At 39.9% G+C, this 21,293-nt stretch overlaps 1 protein-coding gene across 3 annotated transcripts in view; it reads right to left on the minus strand.

Annotated features, from left to right (window-relative positions):
• Window positions 1–21,293, minus strand: part of DERA (deoxyribose-phosphate aldolase) — a 92,330-nt gene that overhangs the window by 38,489 nt on the left and 32,548 nt on the right. For all 3 annotated transcript variants that reach the window (XM_084636420.1, XM_084636421.1, XM_084636422.1), the window contains 4 exons: window positions 15,512–15,659; window positions 13,409–13,504; window positions 12,023–12,157; window positions 2,440–2,568 (listed from right to left, as the gene is read on the minus strand). In XM_084636420.1, the coding sequence (XP_084492546.1) occupies window positions 2,440–2,568; window positions 12,023–12,157; window positions 13,409–13,504; window positions 15,512–15,659 (508 nt within the window). The remainder of the gene's footprint in view (window positions 1–2,439; window positions 2,569–12,022; window positions 12,158–13,408; window positions 13,505–15,511; window positions 15,660–21,293) is intronic.

A 21,293-nucleotide genomic window follows, 5' to 3' on the forward strand; every position in this document is an offset into this window, starting at 1 on the left:
AGGTGAGGATAACTTAGGTGATTCTAATTTAAACTTCCCTCCATCTAATTCAATTATTAAAGTCTCTTCTTAATGAGCACTGTGAAATAAGCGGGTTTAAAGAAGGGATTTTGAGAATAGAACCCTTGTCAGCTAACTGCTAGTTCTGAGTCTTAATTATGAAACCACCTTATGTCCCTAAAAGCTTGTGTAGACTAAAGAAATTTGCACCTGGCTAATGTAGATACATAGCACTGGTACAAAACAGTGCTTGAACTGTTGTCATGCACCTAAGCAGGTTGCACTGTTGCAGCTATACCAGTGCAAAAAACAAACAGTAGGAGGAAGCCCTAAATCACTAAAAAAAAAAAAAAATCACTTCCTTTTTATGCTGAGGTGTTTGTCTCCCACTTACTTTGCAGCTTTTAGCTAAGTCCTAAGGATCAGATTAAAAGTAATTTTCTTTGATGTTTTCAACAAGGAGGAAAGATTTTGCAATTTTGGAGTGTCTCTTAGCTGCAGATAGAGAACACTGCTGCTTCTCTGTCCCAATTATAACCTGACTAACCATTTTACCACTAAAATACCTAATTAATGTGTGCTAATCTTACAAGTTTGAGATTTTTGCATGTAGAGTATCAACATATGTTATTTCGGAAGTTAACCATTTCATGGAGCTGTTATTCTCTACACCACAATGGAGGAAGATGGCAATGGGGGTTGCCCAAAGCAATCTTTCTAGGCAGTTTTCACTGAATTTAAAATATTAAGGTGACAGAATCCACGTTGGATATTTATCTTTGTGCGTTTTGGAATTGCTTGGACAAGGATCCGCCCTCCCTCCCCACAAAATTGTATGCATCCCTGTTCAGATGCACTGAGGATGGGATGCTTTAGTTGACACCATTTGCTCCCTGAAAATGCAGAGGGCCTTGTCATTTTGAGGCTATCTGCACAGAAGTACTAATGAATGTTATCTGTAATTCCTATAATAGCCACAGTAGAATAGTCTTATTTATAAAACAAATCAAAGCAATTCTTTACTATCAGTGTATATCTCTAAAAGAATGATCAAATGAATAAAATCCATTAAGCACTTACTGGATAGATTTTCAGTTTTCATTGATCTGACTGTATTCTAGTACTAAGCAGTACTTTTTCACTGCAAATTTCTATTATACATTCTTACAAGGACTTGGTCCAGTCAAGATGTTAGCGCACAACAAGCCAGGGTGTGAATATACAGCGTGCCAGCTTGCCACATAGTAACATCCCATATGCACACTGCTACATTACGCTAAAAGTTCCATTGTCAGAGTGCACTATGGAACTTTTAGTTCACCGTAGCAGTACCCACACAGGACGTTACTGCACGGCAAGCTGGTGCACTATAGATTCGCACAATGGCTTGCCACGCACTAACATCCTGAGTAGACAAGCCCTAATATTGGGTGATATTCATACCTGTGCAGAGGCCCAGCCCAAGGCACATGCACCACTTAAACCCTGAGAACACCAGAATTCAGGGGCTCAAGGGTTAATTTCAGCCTCAATACTCATTTCTAAATTTGCACATATATAGGGATAGACAGGGCTCATCAACATGAGCTTACAGGAGCAGTCCCAATGATATCGGAGCAATGTGGTCTATTGGATAGAACACAGGACTGGGATTCAAGAGTCTCTGGTTCTATTTCCATCTCTTTCACTGACCTACTGGGTAAACTTATGAGAGGGAAACTTACCTCTTTGCCTCAGTTTCCCCATCTGGAAACTGGAGACACTAATCCGGACCACCTTTGCAAAGTACTTTGAGATCTAATGATAAGTGCTATTTAAGAATATATAAGGTGGTAGAATTATTATATTGGACTTACTCGTGTAAGTGGTCATTGGAATGAGTAAGGGTTGCACAATATAGCCCGAGGTAAACGTAAACAGTTCTCCCATATATACTATTTAGCAAATTAATAATGTTTACAAATCAGATTTTTCGTCCATTTCAACTGGTCCAAATGTTTTGAATTCTGAAATTTTGATGGAAAGCTTTGTTGACATTCTGAATTTAGATGAAACTTACTACTTTATTGTAAGTTCTTCAGAGGAAGAAGTGTCTCTTACTATGGGTTTGTACTGTTAGTAGTAGAATGAGGCCCAATCTCAGTGAGGGCCTCTAGGAGCTGCTATACATACAAATAAATAAAAATATAGGAAAAAAATTACTAAACTTTTGAAAATTATTCTTCCCATTTTATGACCAGCTCCAGTAAATATCATAGTTTTATACAAAACAAGTGACATATCTTATTACCTGCAATATTAATAGTTACTGGCAGGGTTGTTGCATCACAGTTTTGCCTATTCTGAGTATTTAACATCCAATTGTCAAGCCCCTAATTTAAAACTAAAGATTTCTGTGGCTGCATTACCTACAAAATGGTTAAAAATGCATATATTTACCTGCCATCATCGCTACCATGCTGGCTTTGTAGACATTGGTAAGTGATCCCAGCTCTCCTGTTCCCAAGATTGTTTTCATATGAGCATCTCCACAGGCCTGACGAAACTGATGGATCTCTTCATAGAGGCCTACAGGAAAGTCATTTTAAAACTATAAAAGCTGGTCAAGAAACATTCTCAAGTATGGTGTTAATTTCCACTTCGGGGTGAATGCAGACAGGTCTAAGAACTAGTTATAAAGCAAAGTGTTAAAGGTTCATTGAATCACATGGCTGTGTAGATAGTTAGCACTGCTATACAGTTTCAAATTCATTTTAATAGCTGTTAACTTCATTTCATTCAAAACCAAGAATATATTCAAATATGTTTGGCATATGAGAACAAGTCAGCAGTATAAACAGGACAAAGACTTAAAAATTTCACTGATTAGCCCTAAATATACCAATAAAACACTATCAATACTTTCTAAAGTCTTTCCTGTATGCTTGTTAATAGCTTTCCTGTATATTCATCATGTCATTTTTCTCCTTCTCACTCCAGCCTTCTGATGCTCTTGGCCTTGCCATCAACTTTCTGGAATGTCTTCTACTTTCTGGAATGTTGTTTTGTTTTTTTTTCAGCCTGTCCCACTCTGTCTCGTCTTCCACTTCTCTTCTACCCCCACATTTCTAATTCTGCCCTTAGATGAGATACAGTTCTCACTGGAGTTGCATATGTGCATCCAAGGGCAGAATTTGGCCCTTACCCTTATCCATAGTTGATAAGATGAACTGGTTAGAATTCAGGAAGGAGCTCTTGTGTGAACCTGTAGCTATTAAACAAACAAACCAAAAACTCTCCTTTTGAATGTGAAAAGATTGTCATAGCCACAGGAATGCCACACACCCCAGTGCACACTCCTCGTAACTTGACAGATTCCTATTTCAGTAAGAATAAATTTGAAAACATTAAGGGATTTCTAATTGATATTTTTTTTAAAAAATGATTAAACCCCTTTGACCTGATCAGATAATGAGGGTTGAGTGTGGGAGCACTGAGAAATCCACCATATTTTGGTGGAGACTGAAGTATTCTAAAACAACAAAGAATGGGAAATAGCCGCTAGATAAATCTAAACATGAATATTAATACACAGTCATGCTTTTCTAGTAAAATATAACTGCAGACGTTTTGAAAAAGGGCAGATACCCCAACATTAGCGACCTGGTGAAATCAAGTATGGAAAGCCCCTACAGAGGAAACAATGACAGACAGCTTTATATCAGAATCAAGTAGATTCTATAATATAGTGTTCCCATTTTTGGAATTTTAACAAAATAAAGATACAGACAAAAGGATGACCGACCAAACTGGGTCCTTTAAAGGTAACAAATTCAGATTATGAGTAAGATTTGTTAATACATATATGGAAATCAATGTATATTAATAATGATAAAATAAAGTTAAAATATATTTAAATACATCTTTGCTGTGCAATGACCATGATAATTGTGGACACTGCAGAGCAAAGGCATGTTTAGTGATAAACTATAAATGCTCTCTCCACTCCCAAGAGAGTCTCCAAACCATTCGGTGGACTTATCAAACTGCTTCACTGCTGGTCCTCCACTCCACCTGCTGTGCTGATGCATTCCATTGATGTCAGGATGTAGCCGCTATGTTTGATAGTACTGCAGTGTTCCGCTGCGACATATTATGCATATTCGCAGACAACTGGCTAATGCACTTAGTGAGTCCCTTTATAGACACCTGGCTTATCTCACATCTCACTAGGTACCCAAAGCGTGAATTAATCAGTGCTACCATACAGTCGAACATGTATTATTGATAATTGACGATACTCCAGAAGCCTCCTAGATCAAATCAACACTCAGAAAGGAAACACAAAGAACCTGTGTTATTTGCTTGAGTAGAGGATTTGAGAGGTGATAATATGACTGGCTGATGCTCATGTTAGATCATAATACAGTCTCTTTTTGTGGTGTGACTATTTCATGAAGCCTTTAGAAAACCAAGGAAAGCAGCTTTCATGTTCTACTAGTTTCAGTAGCAATAAGAAAAGATTCAAGTTTTCTCTAGTTCTAAGACATGCTGCCAAAAATTTCAAAACAAATTAACAGAATGTAAATTTAGGGTGGATGCCATAAAAGAGAATTATCTTGTTCTCTGAAGGTAGTGCTGTAGTTATAGTATTATCCCCACACTTTTGATATGTGTTTCTCTATGAAATTAGTGCTGGAATGAGTTAACAGCCCCAATGGCATGTATGGCACCCAATGAAGAGGAATAACTGAAGCTCCTCAGCTATGAATATCTTTTCTGCCACGTTCTTCAAGGTAATGGAGAAAGTGCATATGTACTTTTTTTTCCTAACTCTAGCAGTGGGGATACAAGAACTTGTCTGTAATAATTACCATATATTCAGAGAACAATTGTTACAGATAGTATCTCGTTTTTATGTGGTGCCTTTGATCCTAAAATATCCCAACACACTTTGCAGCTTTACAGCATGGGGGGGGGCAGGGGGGCGCGGAGAGGAGAGGAAGGTACCCAACCGGCACAAGTCATATTGCTATATAGTAAAGAGAAAGGAAGTTTTGATCACAGATGTTGGGACAAACCCCAAACCCTATAAAAAAGGCTTCAGTATTTACACAGAGCAGACAGGAGATCATTTTACAGTTGCATCCAAATGACTTGCACAAGCTTCATGATACTCAAGTTACATGCTTCTTAAAGAAACAGGGTTGTGTAGCTCATACCCAGACCTAAACCCATGGTTTCCTGGAGTCTGGGCTTTGTATGTGGTAGGGTTTGCTACCAAAAATGTCTGTCTATAGTTCAGCTCCACCAGTCCCATCACTGGGAAAGTGCACACAGGATGCTAGCAGCCACTGGTATTTTAACCACTATATTGTTCGGATTTCCTGAAGGGGGATAAGTGACAAAGTGGTTAAAATGCCAGTTACTGCCTCATGCCGTGTCTACACTAGTGCTCCTTTTGCTACAACTGGTGGCACTGAACCAGTTAGTAGTAATGGTGGAAAAGTTCTTTTGTCAAAAATGTCTAGTGTAGAAACAGCCTTCTTGTTTCAGACGTGAAACTTAGACCATTACACTACTCCACAGTCATTGGAAAGGCTATGAGAGAGCCAACTTCTGGCTGCTGTTTAAACAAAAACAAAAAAACAAAACAAAAAAAACAGCCAACCAGCCCTCGTCACTCCAGGGAAGATTGTTAATAGTAACATCTTGATACACAGAGCAATATCTCTATTAAAAGTTGTCACTTTCAACGCAGCAAAGACTCAAAGTATAAACAATCAAAGGGGAGAAAGAGAATCATAGCCTGTCTTTTAGCCTTTAGATCTGGGCCAGATCCTCAGCTGATGTGTAAAGCAGCATAGCCCCATTCACTGTTAATTGGTAGCACTAAAGTCAACAGAACTGTGTCAGTTTACACCAGCTGAGGAGCTGACTGAGGTACAGTCTGTGCTGATCTGGATGCAGAGTGGCATGAGGCAACAACAGCTTTGTTAAAAGACTGAACCCCTCAGTGACCCAACTCAATCTTAAAATTCTCTATGGCCTGCCAAAGAATTTTAGTGGATTTGTGGCCCTCTATTATCTTAAAGTTGCCCAACCCTGTTTTAAGGAATCTCTCCTTTTCTGGTTTGACCTTCACTTGCTCTTTCGTTGGTTGGTTAGTTTTTTAATCTTCCTTTTCTTTCTCTCCTCATAGTTCTCTCCCCTCTGTTTCCATCCCTCATCCAACCTCTTAAAATGAGAATCGGAAACAGGGTGCTCCACCAAATCCAAGCAAGTTTTGGAAACTGAGCACATAGTGAAGTCATTTTGTGGATGTCACTCTCCAAATACAGGTCTGTCAATAGCCCCGTTAACAATGCAGCTTCCAGTTACCAAAGTCCAGTGGGCCAATGGAGATGGAGGCAAATTTGAAGTGGCCTTCTGAAAAGGTGACAGATCCTTCAATTCCTTAGTGGCATCCAAGGGGGAAGCCTTGCTGGAACCGATACTGGGGAGGGATTTGGTATACAGTACCTCTATAGGGTTCGGTCTACAGAAAGACATTGATGCTTCAATTATAATAGAGCAAATGATGCTCATAACTACCTAGAAGGGATTGGTGGAGATTGAGCAGCATGATCGTGGCATCTCAGCAGGTTTGGGACCATAGTGCCCAATCCCACACACCTTCTGATGTCAATAGAGAAATTCCCATTAACTTCAATGGGCCATGGATCAAGCCCATAATTTTTGATGCATGGAAATGGAACACTATACAACAGTATAGGCCATTTCTGCAGCCTATTGCTCTCCCAAACAAAAATGTCACTTGCCTTTCATTCATGATATGCCAGTGGAAAAATCAGATAGTTAAGAACACAATACTTTCTGAAAAGTACTACTGTACTAAATCTGCTCTTTAACAATGTTTTAACGTGCACCATTAGAAAGCATGTTAAAAAATTGTTAAAAAGCAGATTTAGACAATTATATTTCAAGTGCAATAAATATATTCAACAATATGTAAGAATAGCTTTAAAATAACTCTCAGTACAATTGTATGTTCACTAAAATACTTAATATAACATTGTCCAGCAACTTTTTAAACAAAGTCACAAAAAACTCTTAAAAAATGCAGTTTTCATCTATCAAGGTGACTCCAGTTATCCCAGTGTCTAGGGGGGGAAAGCTGAAAAAATACATAAAAACAGAAAGATCTAGTTTGCAAAATAAAATACAGTATAAACCACACATATTTTTGTCAATAACATCTGAAGTTTTGAAGAATCATAGCATGAGAAAACAACCATAAAAATACACTGGGGCTACAAGTATATGCAAAGGTTCTGTCATTATTATAAAGCATATGAGCAAAGCAGTTGTGGTTTATGAAGTCACTGGAACAAAGATGTATTTACTGCCCTCACCACCACTTTTCAATTTTATATAACACATGGGTCCTGCTTGGAAAGACTTCCTTAGCCCTTTCTCTGCCTTCCTCAAATAAACTGTAGAATGCAAAAAGATTTATCGTTTCTAGACATTAGATATAGCCAGAGTTTAGGCTATATTATAAATCATATATATGTCTGTAGAATGTTAATCCTATATACTGAACATCAGCCTTGCAACAAAATTTCCCCTCATCCACTGGAGTTGCTTTCCTTGATGGGCGACTTAAATATCAGGGGTCCCCCCACCCCCCATTAACGTCATCCTCAATGTTGTAAAGGTTGGTGAGTAAATTTTGTTCCTTGGATAGTTCTCTTTTCATGACAAATATGAGAGGCTACAGTACACAAGGATGTACATTCCTACATAAATTCTCAGAAATCTATCAGTGATAAACTCAGTGACCCCCTTGTGGAAATAAATCAAAACTATTTATTAAAAAAAAAAAACTGCTTTCTTCAAGCTTGCCACAACACTTGCTGTGGATAAAAGAAGTGAATGAAATGAAGAAAAGTCAAAATCTGATTTATTTTTAATCTACTCCACCCACCCTGTCACATCTGAGTGCTCCTTCCCAGTTACTTCCGTTTATACGTAACTGTCTGTAACCCCATGCAGAAAAAGCTGATACAGTTCAAGTTAAAACATCCACACCACAGTTGCAGTGGTGCCAGTTCATCCTGTTTTATATGGCAAATCCTGAGACCTGCAACTTCCATTTAACTTCAATAGGAGTTAATTCATTTTAAGGCCAGGAGGGACCATAGCGATCACCTAGTCTGACCTCCTGCATAACACAGGTCACAATTTCAGGCAGTAATTTCTGCGCCATGCCCAGTAACTTGTGACTGAGTGTCAGGTGTTCAGGATCTGTCCCTCTATTATTTCTTCTATGACATCCCTTTTCATAATCATGTACAATATACTTTAAGTTCTATTTTCTGTTGATTGCATGGGGTAACTCAGTGACCCTTGTTCTAAGTAGTCTGTGTCTAGAGCCTGCCCATGCTTTGACCTCTGAAGCATGGTAATTGCAGGCATGTTCAGAAACAGCTATCAAGCACTGTTCTGCACATTAAGCAGAACAATTCTTGACAACTTTTTCAGGCACCAACTGTCGCTACTCTAGGCCAGATTGGTGCTCTCTTGTGGAGAGGGCTCTCTTGAGTCAGCTGGGTTAGCTGGATCTGTGCTCAAGACTAGTCCTCGCTCCCATTCCTGGCTATGCAGTGATCATATGCTTTGTAACTCTGACTGTGCACAAAAGTACAGGCATGAGAAAGTGATCGGGATGGATGGAATATCTGAACTGTATGGGAACAGTGTAATTGTCAGATGTCTGTCTGAACACTAAAGAAGAAACAAATACAAATATTGCATTTGTTTATAACATGGCCACCACTGAGCAGCAGTGGCCACTTCAAGTCCGCTGTAGGGGTGCAAACTCTGCTCAAGCAATAATGTGGAGATAGTCACATAGAGGCACCCATTTCATATGTGGTTCTCTCCTTGCCCATACAAATAAAGGGGGTGGGGGAATATTGCAATTTCTCTCAATTTTATCTCAAGTCTTGCAATATTTGATTTTTCCTTAAAGCCCCAGCTCCCAGAGACAAACGATTATACAAGAACTTTAGTTTTCACTTACAAAGTTTATAGCTTTCACGGTTGTGGAAAAACGTTTGTGATCCAAGTGAATCCTAAAAACTCTAAAGCAAGAAGGCAAATCAAAAGAACCTAAATTTTTTATTTGTGGGGGAGGAGGTTGTTTTGTTTTAAATCTCATGATTTTCCATAGTCGGGGTTGGCAATGCTCTCTGTCCAGCTTTTCATAGGCTTAGAGATCCCTGTGTGGGAGAGGTGGAAGGCACTGTGCCTTTTTTTTTCTTTGGCATCCGGATGATCTTAATACAGTCTGAGTTTGTATAGCTCCATCTGCAATGTGGAACTCCCTTAGGAGGATTGTTGGTGGGTCAGGGAGCCTCTGGCTGTGGCTGAATGGAGTTGAGGAAAGCAAATAAACTCAGAGCAAGTGTGGAGACAAAGGGGCCTGTTGTACAGATGGCTCTGGCCTCCAGTAGCATTTAGAGGATGGGGAAATCTGAGCTGAACCCTTTCTTTGCTCCTTAGGTGGACAGGACAAACCCTGCCTTGATAACAGAACTTTCTATCGGAAACACCGTGAGCAAACTTTTTGAATATCCCCCCCACTGATCCCATTCAGTGGGTTTCTCTACAGAAGGACACAATCTGCATTTTTAAAAATTAATTTGGTCATAGCTGATAACTAATTAGCTGCTTTTTTTAAATTTAAACATTTTGATTTTTGCAGCTCTCAAGAATGTTTAATAGTAGAACTATATTAGTTGCCTTATCTAATTATTTGGATCCATATTAGGATCCTACACAAAAAAACCTATTATTCAGAATTTAGTTAGATAGTAAAAAAAAAAAAAAGAGTGAATTAATGCTATTGATATTCTGCATAATGTGACCCGTTAAATATGTTTATGAGAAGATTATTTATGAATAGTTCCATTTGTATACACCCTATAAAAAGTGCTAGAAGACTGTGTGCCTCCACTGCTGTCTATATTACTACTTCATATAGCTTAGTTTGTGTCTAAACTAAGCAGTTTCTGAACCATGCAGTGAGCACACTGTTCCAACTAGAAGTCTAGCACATCTAATCTTTGTAGTGTGGTCACTCAAAGGATATGTCTACGCTCATAAAATACTTTGTTTTAGAAAATGTGTTAACACACATTTTAACTAGCATGATGCTAAACACAATTTGGAGCCTACTGTAAACGTGCGCTTTTGTGTTTGAAAAAATGTGTTAGCTGATCTTGGGAGGGGGACATATGATTAACCACAAACAACTAATATATTTTTAAAAACCCACACAATGGTACTAGTCTATTCTAGAAGATAAGTCATGTTTAACTAAGTTAAAATGGTGCTAGTGCATTTTCTAATGTGATACATTTCTACAGTGCAGAAAAGGCCTAAACTGGCTTCTAAAATGGTTTCACTTACCACTGTTCAAATTGTAACAAACTCTTTTCAAGACCAGCATGGACATGGCATAAGTATCTCCCATGTCACTGAATTAGACTAATTTTTGCAACACAAAAATCAACACAACAAATTAGCTTTAAGATGGCATTTGAATGATAATGATTATTTATATCTCCACTTAGGTCCTTAGAACAAATATATTGTGGACAGCAGCTGTTTGAGCTTTCTGATTACTTTCCAGTTAATATCCTTTAATCTTTTACTGGAGGTATGACCTAGTGGAGGAAAAGAGGATCATCTAGTTACTATGGCAATTTCAGTCCTGTTGTGTTTATCATTTGTATTGTGGTAGCATCTGAAAGCCCCAATCATGGACCAGGAATCCATTGTCCTAGGCAGTCTACAAACACAGAACAAAAGGACTGTCTGTGCCCCAAAGAGCTAACAATCTAAGTAAGATTTGCCAACAAAAGTTGAACTATGATGGCTTTTGTGATATAGATGTCAGTCCACACTGATCTGGACTGAGATCACCAACATATTTATTGCATCTGAAATCAAAATAGCCATTTTGAAAGATAGACAAGCTGATGCCAGCGACCTGGGTTACTGCATATATTTGACTACAAACTGGTATAAGTGAAGAATATTGTGAAGAAGATCAAGATACATGAATAAGTTAGCACTAGGATAACACTGAAAGATACAAATATTGGCATGTTGCAATTGATGACATTTTAGTCCAATTCTACTTGTTAATTGAAGGAAGACAGATCAGAAAATATGGTATGTCACCATGATGATTACATTTCCTTAACTAAACTCCGTTATCATATGTTCCTTTCTGAAGTGTTCTCAGTGAAGGCTACTAGTGCTTGTTTACCTTTACATGGAGATTAGTTATAGGACCATTGTCAGCACTTAAGGTAAACCATTCATGGTACATTAAGGGAGAACCAATTAGAGTAAAACCATCTCCAGTATTATTACACGTACTAATGAGAGAGAGAGAGAGAACGAACACCAGTAATAATATGAACTGTAAATTTGTACCTTGAACTTTGGAGAAAAGCAATTAGAAGACACATCCATTTTTGTCAAGAACCAAAACACACATTTTAACGACATATCATCTACACTGACAACCCGTTTGGGTATTTTTTAACCATTCTGTTTGTGGGTAATTAGCCCAGAGTAATTAGACCAGAAGCATTCACTTTTCTGCTGTTTCATTTGAACTATGCAGAAGTTGGGAAATTATTTTTCAAATATCTCTTTATATAAACCCTTTCAAAGACTAAATCTAAAAGTCAGGATTTTCCAAAGTGAACAAGTGATTCTTGCTGTCTAACATGACACCTCTTAAAGTAGTCTGAATTTTCAGAAAGTGGTAAGCACGCCCACCATCTGAAAATCAGGCTCTTTCAGGGTATTTGAAGTTCAGCACCCAAAAAACAGACACCCAAATCACTAGTCATTTCTGAAAATCTTGGCCCAAAGTGGGCAACCAAAAGTCAAATTCTGCTATCACCGACATGAGCAGAGGATAAAACTTGGCTCCTTAGCTTTAGTAAGTACTTACCTTCCCACTGGCCAGTCAGCACAAGGGTTCTGTTAATTACAATGTCGATCTCTCTGGCACCATCTTCCACTGCTATCCTAATCTCTTCTAATTTGGTTTTCAGTGGAGTTTGTGCAGCTGGAAACCCAGTTGCCACTATGAAGAATGGGAAAAATAAAGTTGTGAAGTAAGCAAAGACTTTTATATAAATATAATTATTAAGGCAGATTGAGGGTATAAAAAGTCAAGGGTTTTTTTTCTTTTTTCCCTGAAAGGAAGTTACTCTATAGCTCCAGTAAAGACTCAAAGACTTGGAAAGCACCTAATTCATCCCCCACCTCATTTACAAGAACATTTGTTCTTCCCTTGAGATCCTTAATCAGTGCTTTGCTCAGTTTTAAATGTCTCCTGCAAATGGATTTCTCCCACTTTCCTTACAACTATTTCCAGTTCCGCCTGGCTAATACATATAAGTCCATTGCCTTCAACAAAGTTCTGCCTGTATACACAAGCTCTGAATTTTGCCTAATGTGTGAAATGATCTTTGATGTATACGTGCTTCAGTTCTCCAAAATTCTTATAAAAGGTATTTGAAAATACATGCAACTAATATGGGTAAGTAATAGTCACAATATAGGTAAAGTTGAATGCAATCATACCCTATTCAGCAGTCATTTGAATTTTTGTACTTAAACAATATAAAGGTAACTTAGAAAGGAAAAAAATTAGCCTTGTTTCACTCCCACCCCTCCACCGCACCCTTCTGATGTATAAAGAGAATCTGGAAAAGTTCTCTTTCCCCCTTGCAAACACAAACATGTTTCTGTGGTGTTTTTTTCAATCCAAAATTCCACATTGTCTCCCTTCTGTGGTGCCCAAAGAACTAGTGAATTGATGACATCACAAAGAATCGAGACAAAGGTATTTTTACAGGGATGGACCCTTGCACCTGCACAGAGCCTTGCTGACTTCAATGGGTGGAGGGATCCACCTGCATGCAACCTAAAAGTTGAGCTATTAAGCAAGGAATGGTTTTCATTTGTTGATGTTAACATCTATTCAGCTTTAATGACTAATTCCACTTGGGAGAAAAAATGTCTGTGTAAAGATTCATTATTCCTATCCCTTCAGTTCAGGTATGAGATCAACATACACGCCTCCAAGACCCCCACAGGAGATCCTCCTCCAGCAAAACTTAGACTTGACAACTAAAAACTTGATATTCCAGATACATTTTAGTGAAAAAGGAGGAGGATCCTCCCCACCTCACCCTCCAGCAAAAAAACCAACCAACAAAAAACAACCACCCTTTCAAGTATTCTTTACCCATCTTATAAAAGCAAAAAGGGCACAAGCCCACTGGGAAAAGAATCTTTTAAATAATACTTGTAAAGAAGAGAAACTTACCTGAAGCTACTGGTATGTTACAACCAGCAGCCTTGAGTGCTTTAACAGCATCAGCTACCCTAGCTGGATACACACAGACAGCTGCTGTAGTAATACCTGCAAAAAGTTACAATCCACTGTTTCACCTGTATATTTCCATGTAATGTGCATTGTCTTCTAGTCCACACTATGGCCTTGTGTGCACTAGATTTTTTTTTTTTTTTTTTTAAATCCCGTACTCTTGCACAACCACCAGCTGCTCTCCAATAGCTGTAGCAACCATGAGAGCTTTACTGACAGCGGGGCTCAGGTGGCCACTGGCAGAGCTACCACCTTGTCCATTAGCCCTGCCCCGAGTACACTGAAGCTGCATCAATAGTAGCTCAATTGCAGACACAGTTTAAGGCTGGAGTTCTTTAAACGTCAGTTTCAGACCAGTTTGCTCAGGGATTTATGATGTCAGAAACAATGTTATCAGAGTATTGTACCTAGAGGCCTATAGCACAGTTTGATTAGCATGGAATACCCTTTGTGTTAGCACAGTTTTGCTGTGTTTCTATTTCAAATTTTATTCTCACGTTCTAAGCAACTTGGCCTGATATTTAATAGTTTTTTAAAATGTATCAAGGATTAGAAAGAATTCATAAATCAGAGTTTAAAAAAGGATTGGGTCTTTCCTATTTCATGAGTATGGCTAAGAATCCAAGGCCTGATTCATCACTATGTTGTTCTAGTTTTACACCACACACCTCTGTTGAAAACAATGGGGTTATGCCTGTGTAAAACTTACCATTGCGATTCGTCAATCAGGCTCCAAATGTTTATACAGTATTGATGGATTTGATTTTTGTTTGAATGTGGCTCAAACAAAGCACCAAAATCATGTGGCATTTTAAAACAGCCTCCTGTATCTGACACATCAGTGATATTAATACTTCTGAGAAGTTACGTTGTGCAATGCTGACTATTGTATGAAAAGATGCCATTTTATGGCTATCATTTAATACTAACTCTGTGTGGCCACATTAACGCCTTGACAATTCCATTCCTGTCGGTATTGGGTGTAACATTTAGACTTGTATTGAGGGCCCAGTTCTGCAAAATACTTTGGGAATGCCTATGCCACAGCAGGGAGGTGTGATTCCCAGTGTGGGTAGATAGACTTGTGCTAGCTCTGCTCTAGCTACCGTGCTAAAAATAGTAGCATGGAAATTGCTGCAAGGGTGGTGGCTCAGCTAGCTGCCTAAGCTTGGACCCAAGGGGTCAGGTGGACTTGGACTTGGGCAGCTTGCCTGAGCTGCTGCCCGTGCAGTAATGTCCACACTACTATTTTTAGTGCACTAGCTCTACTCGAGCTAGAGCAAATCTGTCTGCCCACACTGGGAATCATGTCTTCCAGCTGCAGTGGACACACCCTTATGGTCAACTCCTGACCCCTAGTGAAGTCCCCAGTAGTAGTTAGAACTAACTGCTATTTTGATCCCTTGCTTAGTTACTGACATAGCTGGGTGGCAGAGACAATTCTGAGGCGAGATAAAAAAGCCAAATATTTCAACACACAGCACGTGTCTGTATCTAATTGTCTGCACAAAGGCAAAGAGCCAGATCCTGGAGCTACACAAAATAACCTCAACCAGGGTTACGACCCAAAGTATTTACAGACACTAAAAAAAAAGCCCAAACGTTTATTGGGGATATCATGTGCATTTTAATGCAAATAAATTTAGTGCCATCTTATCATCCAGTTATTTAAAAGAGAGATGTGGGTTTTTTGTATTTCTTTATGGTTTCCATGTCAAATACTGTAGTATATTCTATAACTGCCCATATTACAATCTCAATCTGGGATCTGTAAATCAAGGTGAGGTTCCCCCCCCCACACACACATCTTACATCATAACTAGGGATAAAGATTTTGCCATCAGACCTTATATTACCATTTCTTTGAATGAGACTGTCTAGGCAGTTCAGTTTGCCAGGGCTGTTTGGCTGTGCAATACTAGCTCTAACATCAGTAATGTTCAGGCAGTAGAAATCGAAAAAGAAGATGTTGAGTTAATGTTCTGTCCGTAACCAGTTTTATAAAGCCAAAGCTTGCAAGTAATGTAACCAAAACCATCATACCTTTATCATGCATGTTCATGGCTCTCAAAAGATCCTCTCTGATTGGATGCTTGGCTTTGTAACAAAGCCTGTGAATGTTTGAAGGGGTGTCATCGCCTGAAAGGGTGGTGAGATCTATGCAGGTGACAGCTCTCAGTAGCCAAGCAGCCTTTATTAGGGAAAAAAGTAATATACAAAAAAAATGGATTAAATTTTTTAAGGTGGCCCAGGTGATTTAGGAGACTAAGCCCATCTCAAAAGTGAGTCACTTAGGTACCTAAGTTTCATTGACAATCAATGGTGCTTTTGAAAATTTTACCCAATGTCTAAAAATCAGCTACTGTACAATCAAAGGACCAAGTTCCAATTTATGGCACTGGATCAAAGACTGAATAATGAGCAGGAATCCTAGCAGATTATTATACACCAGGATCCTAAACCAATGACGCTTTATCTGGGCAACCCCCTGGAGTAAGGATGCAACAACCTCTACCCAACAGAGTTGTCTATGTGCCCGTAACATGCTAAGTCTGCCTCATGCAGAGCTAGTCTGCATAGAAAGCATACACATTCTTCAGCGGGCACATGAATTATAAGTGCAAGTCACCTGAATGCACACAAGTCAGGAATATGCATGCCACCATTACATATTACAACCCTAATCTGTGCATATGCATCAGGGTGAAATCCTGGTCCCACTGAAGTTAATGGACATTTTGCCAGTTACTTCAATGGAACAAGGATTTCACCCTAGGTGTCTTGCACATGTTTTAATATTTGGGTCCTAAACTCTAGGTGTCTCGGTTTTCCTGTCTCTAAAATGGGAGCAATAATATTTACATATCTTCCTGCAAAAAAGTTGAGAAATTGACTAACATTGCTAAAGCATTTCAGTATCCTTGGACAAAAGATGCTACATAACTTTAAAAACTGTTATTTTTAACTGTAATTGGGGTTGTGTTTTTACTTCAGAAAGTTAGCTTTTTACATCAATGAGTTTTTTTTATAACTGGTTTAAATTAAAACAAAAACTGTTGTCCAAAAAGAAGAGAATAACTAACCAGCTGCTATGAAAGGGATTCTAGTCTCATCCCTTAGGAAATGAGTTGTGAAGACAGATGTAGTAAACTGCTTCCAAGAAATGGTGTGAACCTTATTTGTTTTAAAATAGGATTTTGGCTTATATATATATATATACACACACACACACTTGGATATGGACTTGAGCAACAAAGTTTGGATGTGGAATATTATGCACATCCAAACTTTCCCGAAGTTCACGGTGTTAAGAGCTAAGGATCACATTCAGGCCTATCTCTGTTAAACAGCACATGGATTTTCTGCTACATCTGTACTTGGGTAGATGAAAACAACCCCTTGATGTTCTTTAAAGAAAAACTGAATTATTTAGTTCAACAGTAGTGTCACTACACAAATAAAGAGCTGAAGGGTACTGGGGGGCAACAATGCATCTGCCCTGCAGCCACATTAATGGGGACATCAATACCAGAGTAAATCACCACCCCAAGTGATTATATCTATGCAATCCAAGGGGTGGATTCTTCACTCTGTTGCACCTTATGTGAATATGTGGTAATTTACAGCAAATCAGAATGGTCCTCCTAGACTTTAAGGCCAGAAGGGACCATCATGATCATCTAGTCTGAGCACCTGCACATTGCAGGCCACAGAATCTCACTCCCGTAATAGATCCGTAACCTCTGGCTGAGTTACTGAAGTCCTCAAATCATGATTTAAAGAGTTCATGTTACAGAGAATTCACCATTTACACTAGTTCAAACATGCAAGTGACCCATGCCTCATGCTGCAGAAGACAACAAAAAATCCCATGGTCTCTGCCAATCTGACCTGGGGGAAAATTCCTTTCTGACCCCAAATATGGCGAACAGTTAGATCCTGAGCATGTGGTCAAAACGCACCAGCCAGACACCTAGGAAAGAATTCTCTGTAGTAACTCAAAATCCTCCCCATCTAGTGTCCCATCACCAGCCGTTGGAGATAGTTGCAGATCAGCTACATGCTATTGTAGGCAGTCTCCTCGTACCATCCCCTCCATAAATTTATCAAGCTCAGTCTTGAACCCAGCTGGGTATTTTTTTGTCTCCACTGCTCCCCTTGGAAGGCTGTTCCAGAACTTCACTCCTCTGATAGTTAGAAACCTTACTCTAATTTCAAGCCTAAACTTGCTGATGGCCAGCTTATATCCATTTATTCTTCCGACAACTTTGGTGCTTAATTAAATAACTCCTCTCCCTCCCTGGTATTTATCCCTCTCATGTGTTTATAGAGAGCAATCATATTTCCCCTCAGCCTTCTTTTGGTTAGGCTAAATAAGCCACGCTCTTTAAGCCTCCTCTCATAAGGTAGGTTTTCCATTCTCGGATCATCCTAGTAACCCTTCTCTGCACCTGTTCCAGTCTGAATTCATCTTTCTGAAAGACAGGAGACTGGAATTGCAAAGAGTAGGTCTCACTAATGCTTTGTATAATGGTACTAACAGTTCTCTATCTCTACTGGAAATATTTCTCCTGATGCATCCTAAGTCTGCATTAGCTTTTTTTTTCACAGCTGCATCACATTGGCGGCTCATAGTCATCCTGTGGTCAACCAATACACCCAGATCTTTCTCCTCCTCGGTCTCTTCCAACTGACGTGACCCCATTTCATAGTAAAAATTCTTGTTACTCAATCCTTAAGTGCATGACCTGGCAAGTTGTTCTATTAAAATTTCATCTCATTTCTATTGTGACATTGTACCCCATATTCTTCACAGTTGTATAATTATGATGCATGTCATAAATATAAAGGGAAGGGTAAACCCCTTTGAAATCCCTCCTGGCCAGGGGAAGCTCCTCTCACCTGTAAAGGGTTAAGAAGCTAAAGGTAACCTCGCTGGCACCTGACCAAAATGACCAATGAGGAGACAAGATACTTTCAAAAGCTGGGAGGAGGGAGAGAAACAAAGGGTTTGTGTGTCTGTCTGTAGTCGTCTTGGCCGGGGACAGAACAGGAATGGAGCCTTAGAACTTTTAGTAAGTAATCTAGCTAGGTATGTTAGATTATGATTTCTTTAAATGGCTGAGAAAAGAATTGTGCTGAATAGAATAACTATTTCTGTCTGTGTATCTTTTTTGTAACTTAAGGTTTTGCCTAGAGGGGTTCTCTATGTTTTTGAATCTAATTACCCTGTAAGATATCTACCATCCTGATTTTACAGGGGGGATTTCTTTATTTCTATTTACTTCTATTTTTTATTAAAAGTCTTCTTGTAAAACACTGAATGCTTTTTCATTGTTCTCAGATCCAAGGGTTTGGGTCTGTGGTCACCTATGCAAATTGGTGAGGCTTTTTATCCAACATTTCCCAGGAAAGGGGGAGTGCAAGTGTTGGGAGGATTGTTCATTGTTCTTAAGATCCAAGGGTCTGGGTCTGTAGTCACCTAGGCAAATTGGTGAGGCTTTTTACCAAACCTTGTCCAGGAAGTGGGGTGCAAGGTTTTGGGAAGTATTTTGGGGGGAAGGACGCGTCCAAACAGCTCTTCCCCAGTAACCAGTATTAGTTTGGTGGTGGTAGCGGCCATTCCAAGGATAACGGGGGTAATATTTTGTACCTTGGGGAAGTTTTGACCTAAGCTGGTAAAAATAAGCTTAGGAGGTTTTTCATGCAGGTCCCCACATCTGTACCCTAGAGTTCAGAGTGGGGGAGGAACCTTGACAATGCATCTTGGACAAGATGGGTCATGTAAGGTGTGACTGGAAAAGTTATGATTTTCTGAATGATTATCTTATTTGTATGTATGTATGTATCATTTTTGTATCTGAAGTTATGAATATTAAACTATTGTGACGGGGCAAGGCCAGATGGCTATAGAAAAGTAGTGGGAGATAGATATATTAGCTCCAGGCTAAACAAATCCTTGGTACCAGGATAAGTGAAATGGCAGCTGCTCCAGGTCAATTAAGACACCTGGGGCCAATTAAGAACTTTCCGGAAGGCAGGGAGAATGCTAGGTTGATTGGAACACCTGAAGCCAATCAGGGGCTGGCTGAAACTAGTTAAAAGCCTCCCAGTCACTCAGGTGAGTGTGCATGTCAGGAGCTGTGGGAGGAAGTTGTGCTGTTGGAGAGACTGAGTAGTACACACCATATCAGGCACAAGGAAGGAGGCCCTGAGGTAAGGGTGAAGTGGAGCTTGAGGAAGTGAGGGCTGCTGTGGGGGAAGTAGCCCAGGGAATTGTACATGTCATGTTTCTAAAAGGTCAGCTACCATAGTTGATACTATTAGGGTCCCGGGACTGGACTGGAGCCTGGAGTAGAGGGTGGGCCTGGGCTCCCCCCCACACCTTTGCCCCTGATTAATCACTGAGACTGGGAGACAACAGAGACTGTGCAAGGAAGGATAACTTCTCCTCACCTCCCCCGCTGGCTTATGATGAAAATGGCTCAGTAGACTGTGACCCTTGTCTCTAGAGAGAGAAGGGTTATGTGGAGGGTCACAGTGAGCCTTTGAGGCTAGCAAAATCTGCCAAGAAACGTGGGACCCACGGAGGCAAGGACAGAGCTTTGTCACACTATGTATCTGAATTTCACATGTAGTCACATCTAGGTGACCCCCACTAGGCAAAATGCTTCCAAGTCTAGATAGCCGACTGTGAAGGGCCTAGTCAAGGTAATGGGCATTAGGAAAAACAACAGGCCTTAGGGGATGCTTATCCCCCACTTGGTGAGCCTTCCTGAGAATGCTCCAGACAGCTTGTAAGTAATGGCTGCTATGACTCAGCAAGGTATGCAAGGGCATGTGACTAGGCCACATGACACAGAACTCCATCTTGGATACCAGTGTTTTTCCACAAACTGAGTTTGGTACAAAGGGTTCCCGTCATATGCTAAAGCTATATAAGTCAGTGAGTGACATCATTTGTTGTTCTTCACTCCCACACAACTGAACATCTAAGAGAAGCTCCTAAGGAAAAGGACTTGGAACGGAGGTAGGGATCCCAAGCTGCAAAAAAAATGCAGCTTGTCCCTTAAGAATCTGCAAGCTTGCTTGTATCATCAGCCAGGGTTAGAAACTGCTAATTCACATCCAATTGGTCTAGTATGTTAAGCTTAGTTTGCGGTTTTGTTTATTTGCTAGGTAATCTGCTTTGATCTGTTTGCCATCCCTTATAATTAATTAAAATCTATCTTTTTGTAGTTAATAAACTTATTTTATGTTTTAATCTAAACCAGTAAGTTTGGTGTGAAGTGCTTGGGAATCTTAGCTCAAGGGGCAGGAGCTGTTGCATTTCCTCTCTACATTGAGGGAGAGGCAAACTCTATGACCTTACACTGTACAGTTCCCTGTGCACTGCAAGATGGCATAATTTTGGGTTTATACTCCAGTGCGGGGATGTGTGCCTGCGGAGCTGGAGGTTATCTTGGCTGTAGCATCTCTATTGTTGATTCATGCAGTGGCTGGACAGAGAGCCTGCATGTAACTGCAGCTGGGTGTGTCCCTGCCTGTGTGAATGCTGGTGGAAGTGTAGGACCAGGAGCGGTCTGCAGCTTGTCACAGCAGCACAGTGTAAGAGGGAGCCCAGGCTGGTGAGTCAGAGGGCGAAGTGGTATCCCACTTCCAGGTGGCACCCTGGAGGGAACCCATCACATCTGTTACTCCAGTTTTCAAAGTCATCCAGATCTTCTTATATGATATTCCAGTCCTCCTCCAGATTGGCAGTACCTCCCAACTTTGTGTCCTCCGCAAATTTTATTAGCGCACTCCCCCTTTTTGTGCCAAGATC

This window comes from Lepidochelys olivacea (assembly GCF_965140295.1).
Source record: "Lepidochelys olivacea isolate rLepOli2 genome assembly, chromosome: 1".
Taxonomy (NCBI): Eukaryota; Metazoa; Chordata; order Testudines; family Cheloniidae; genus Lepidochelys; species Lepidochelys olivacea.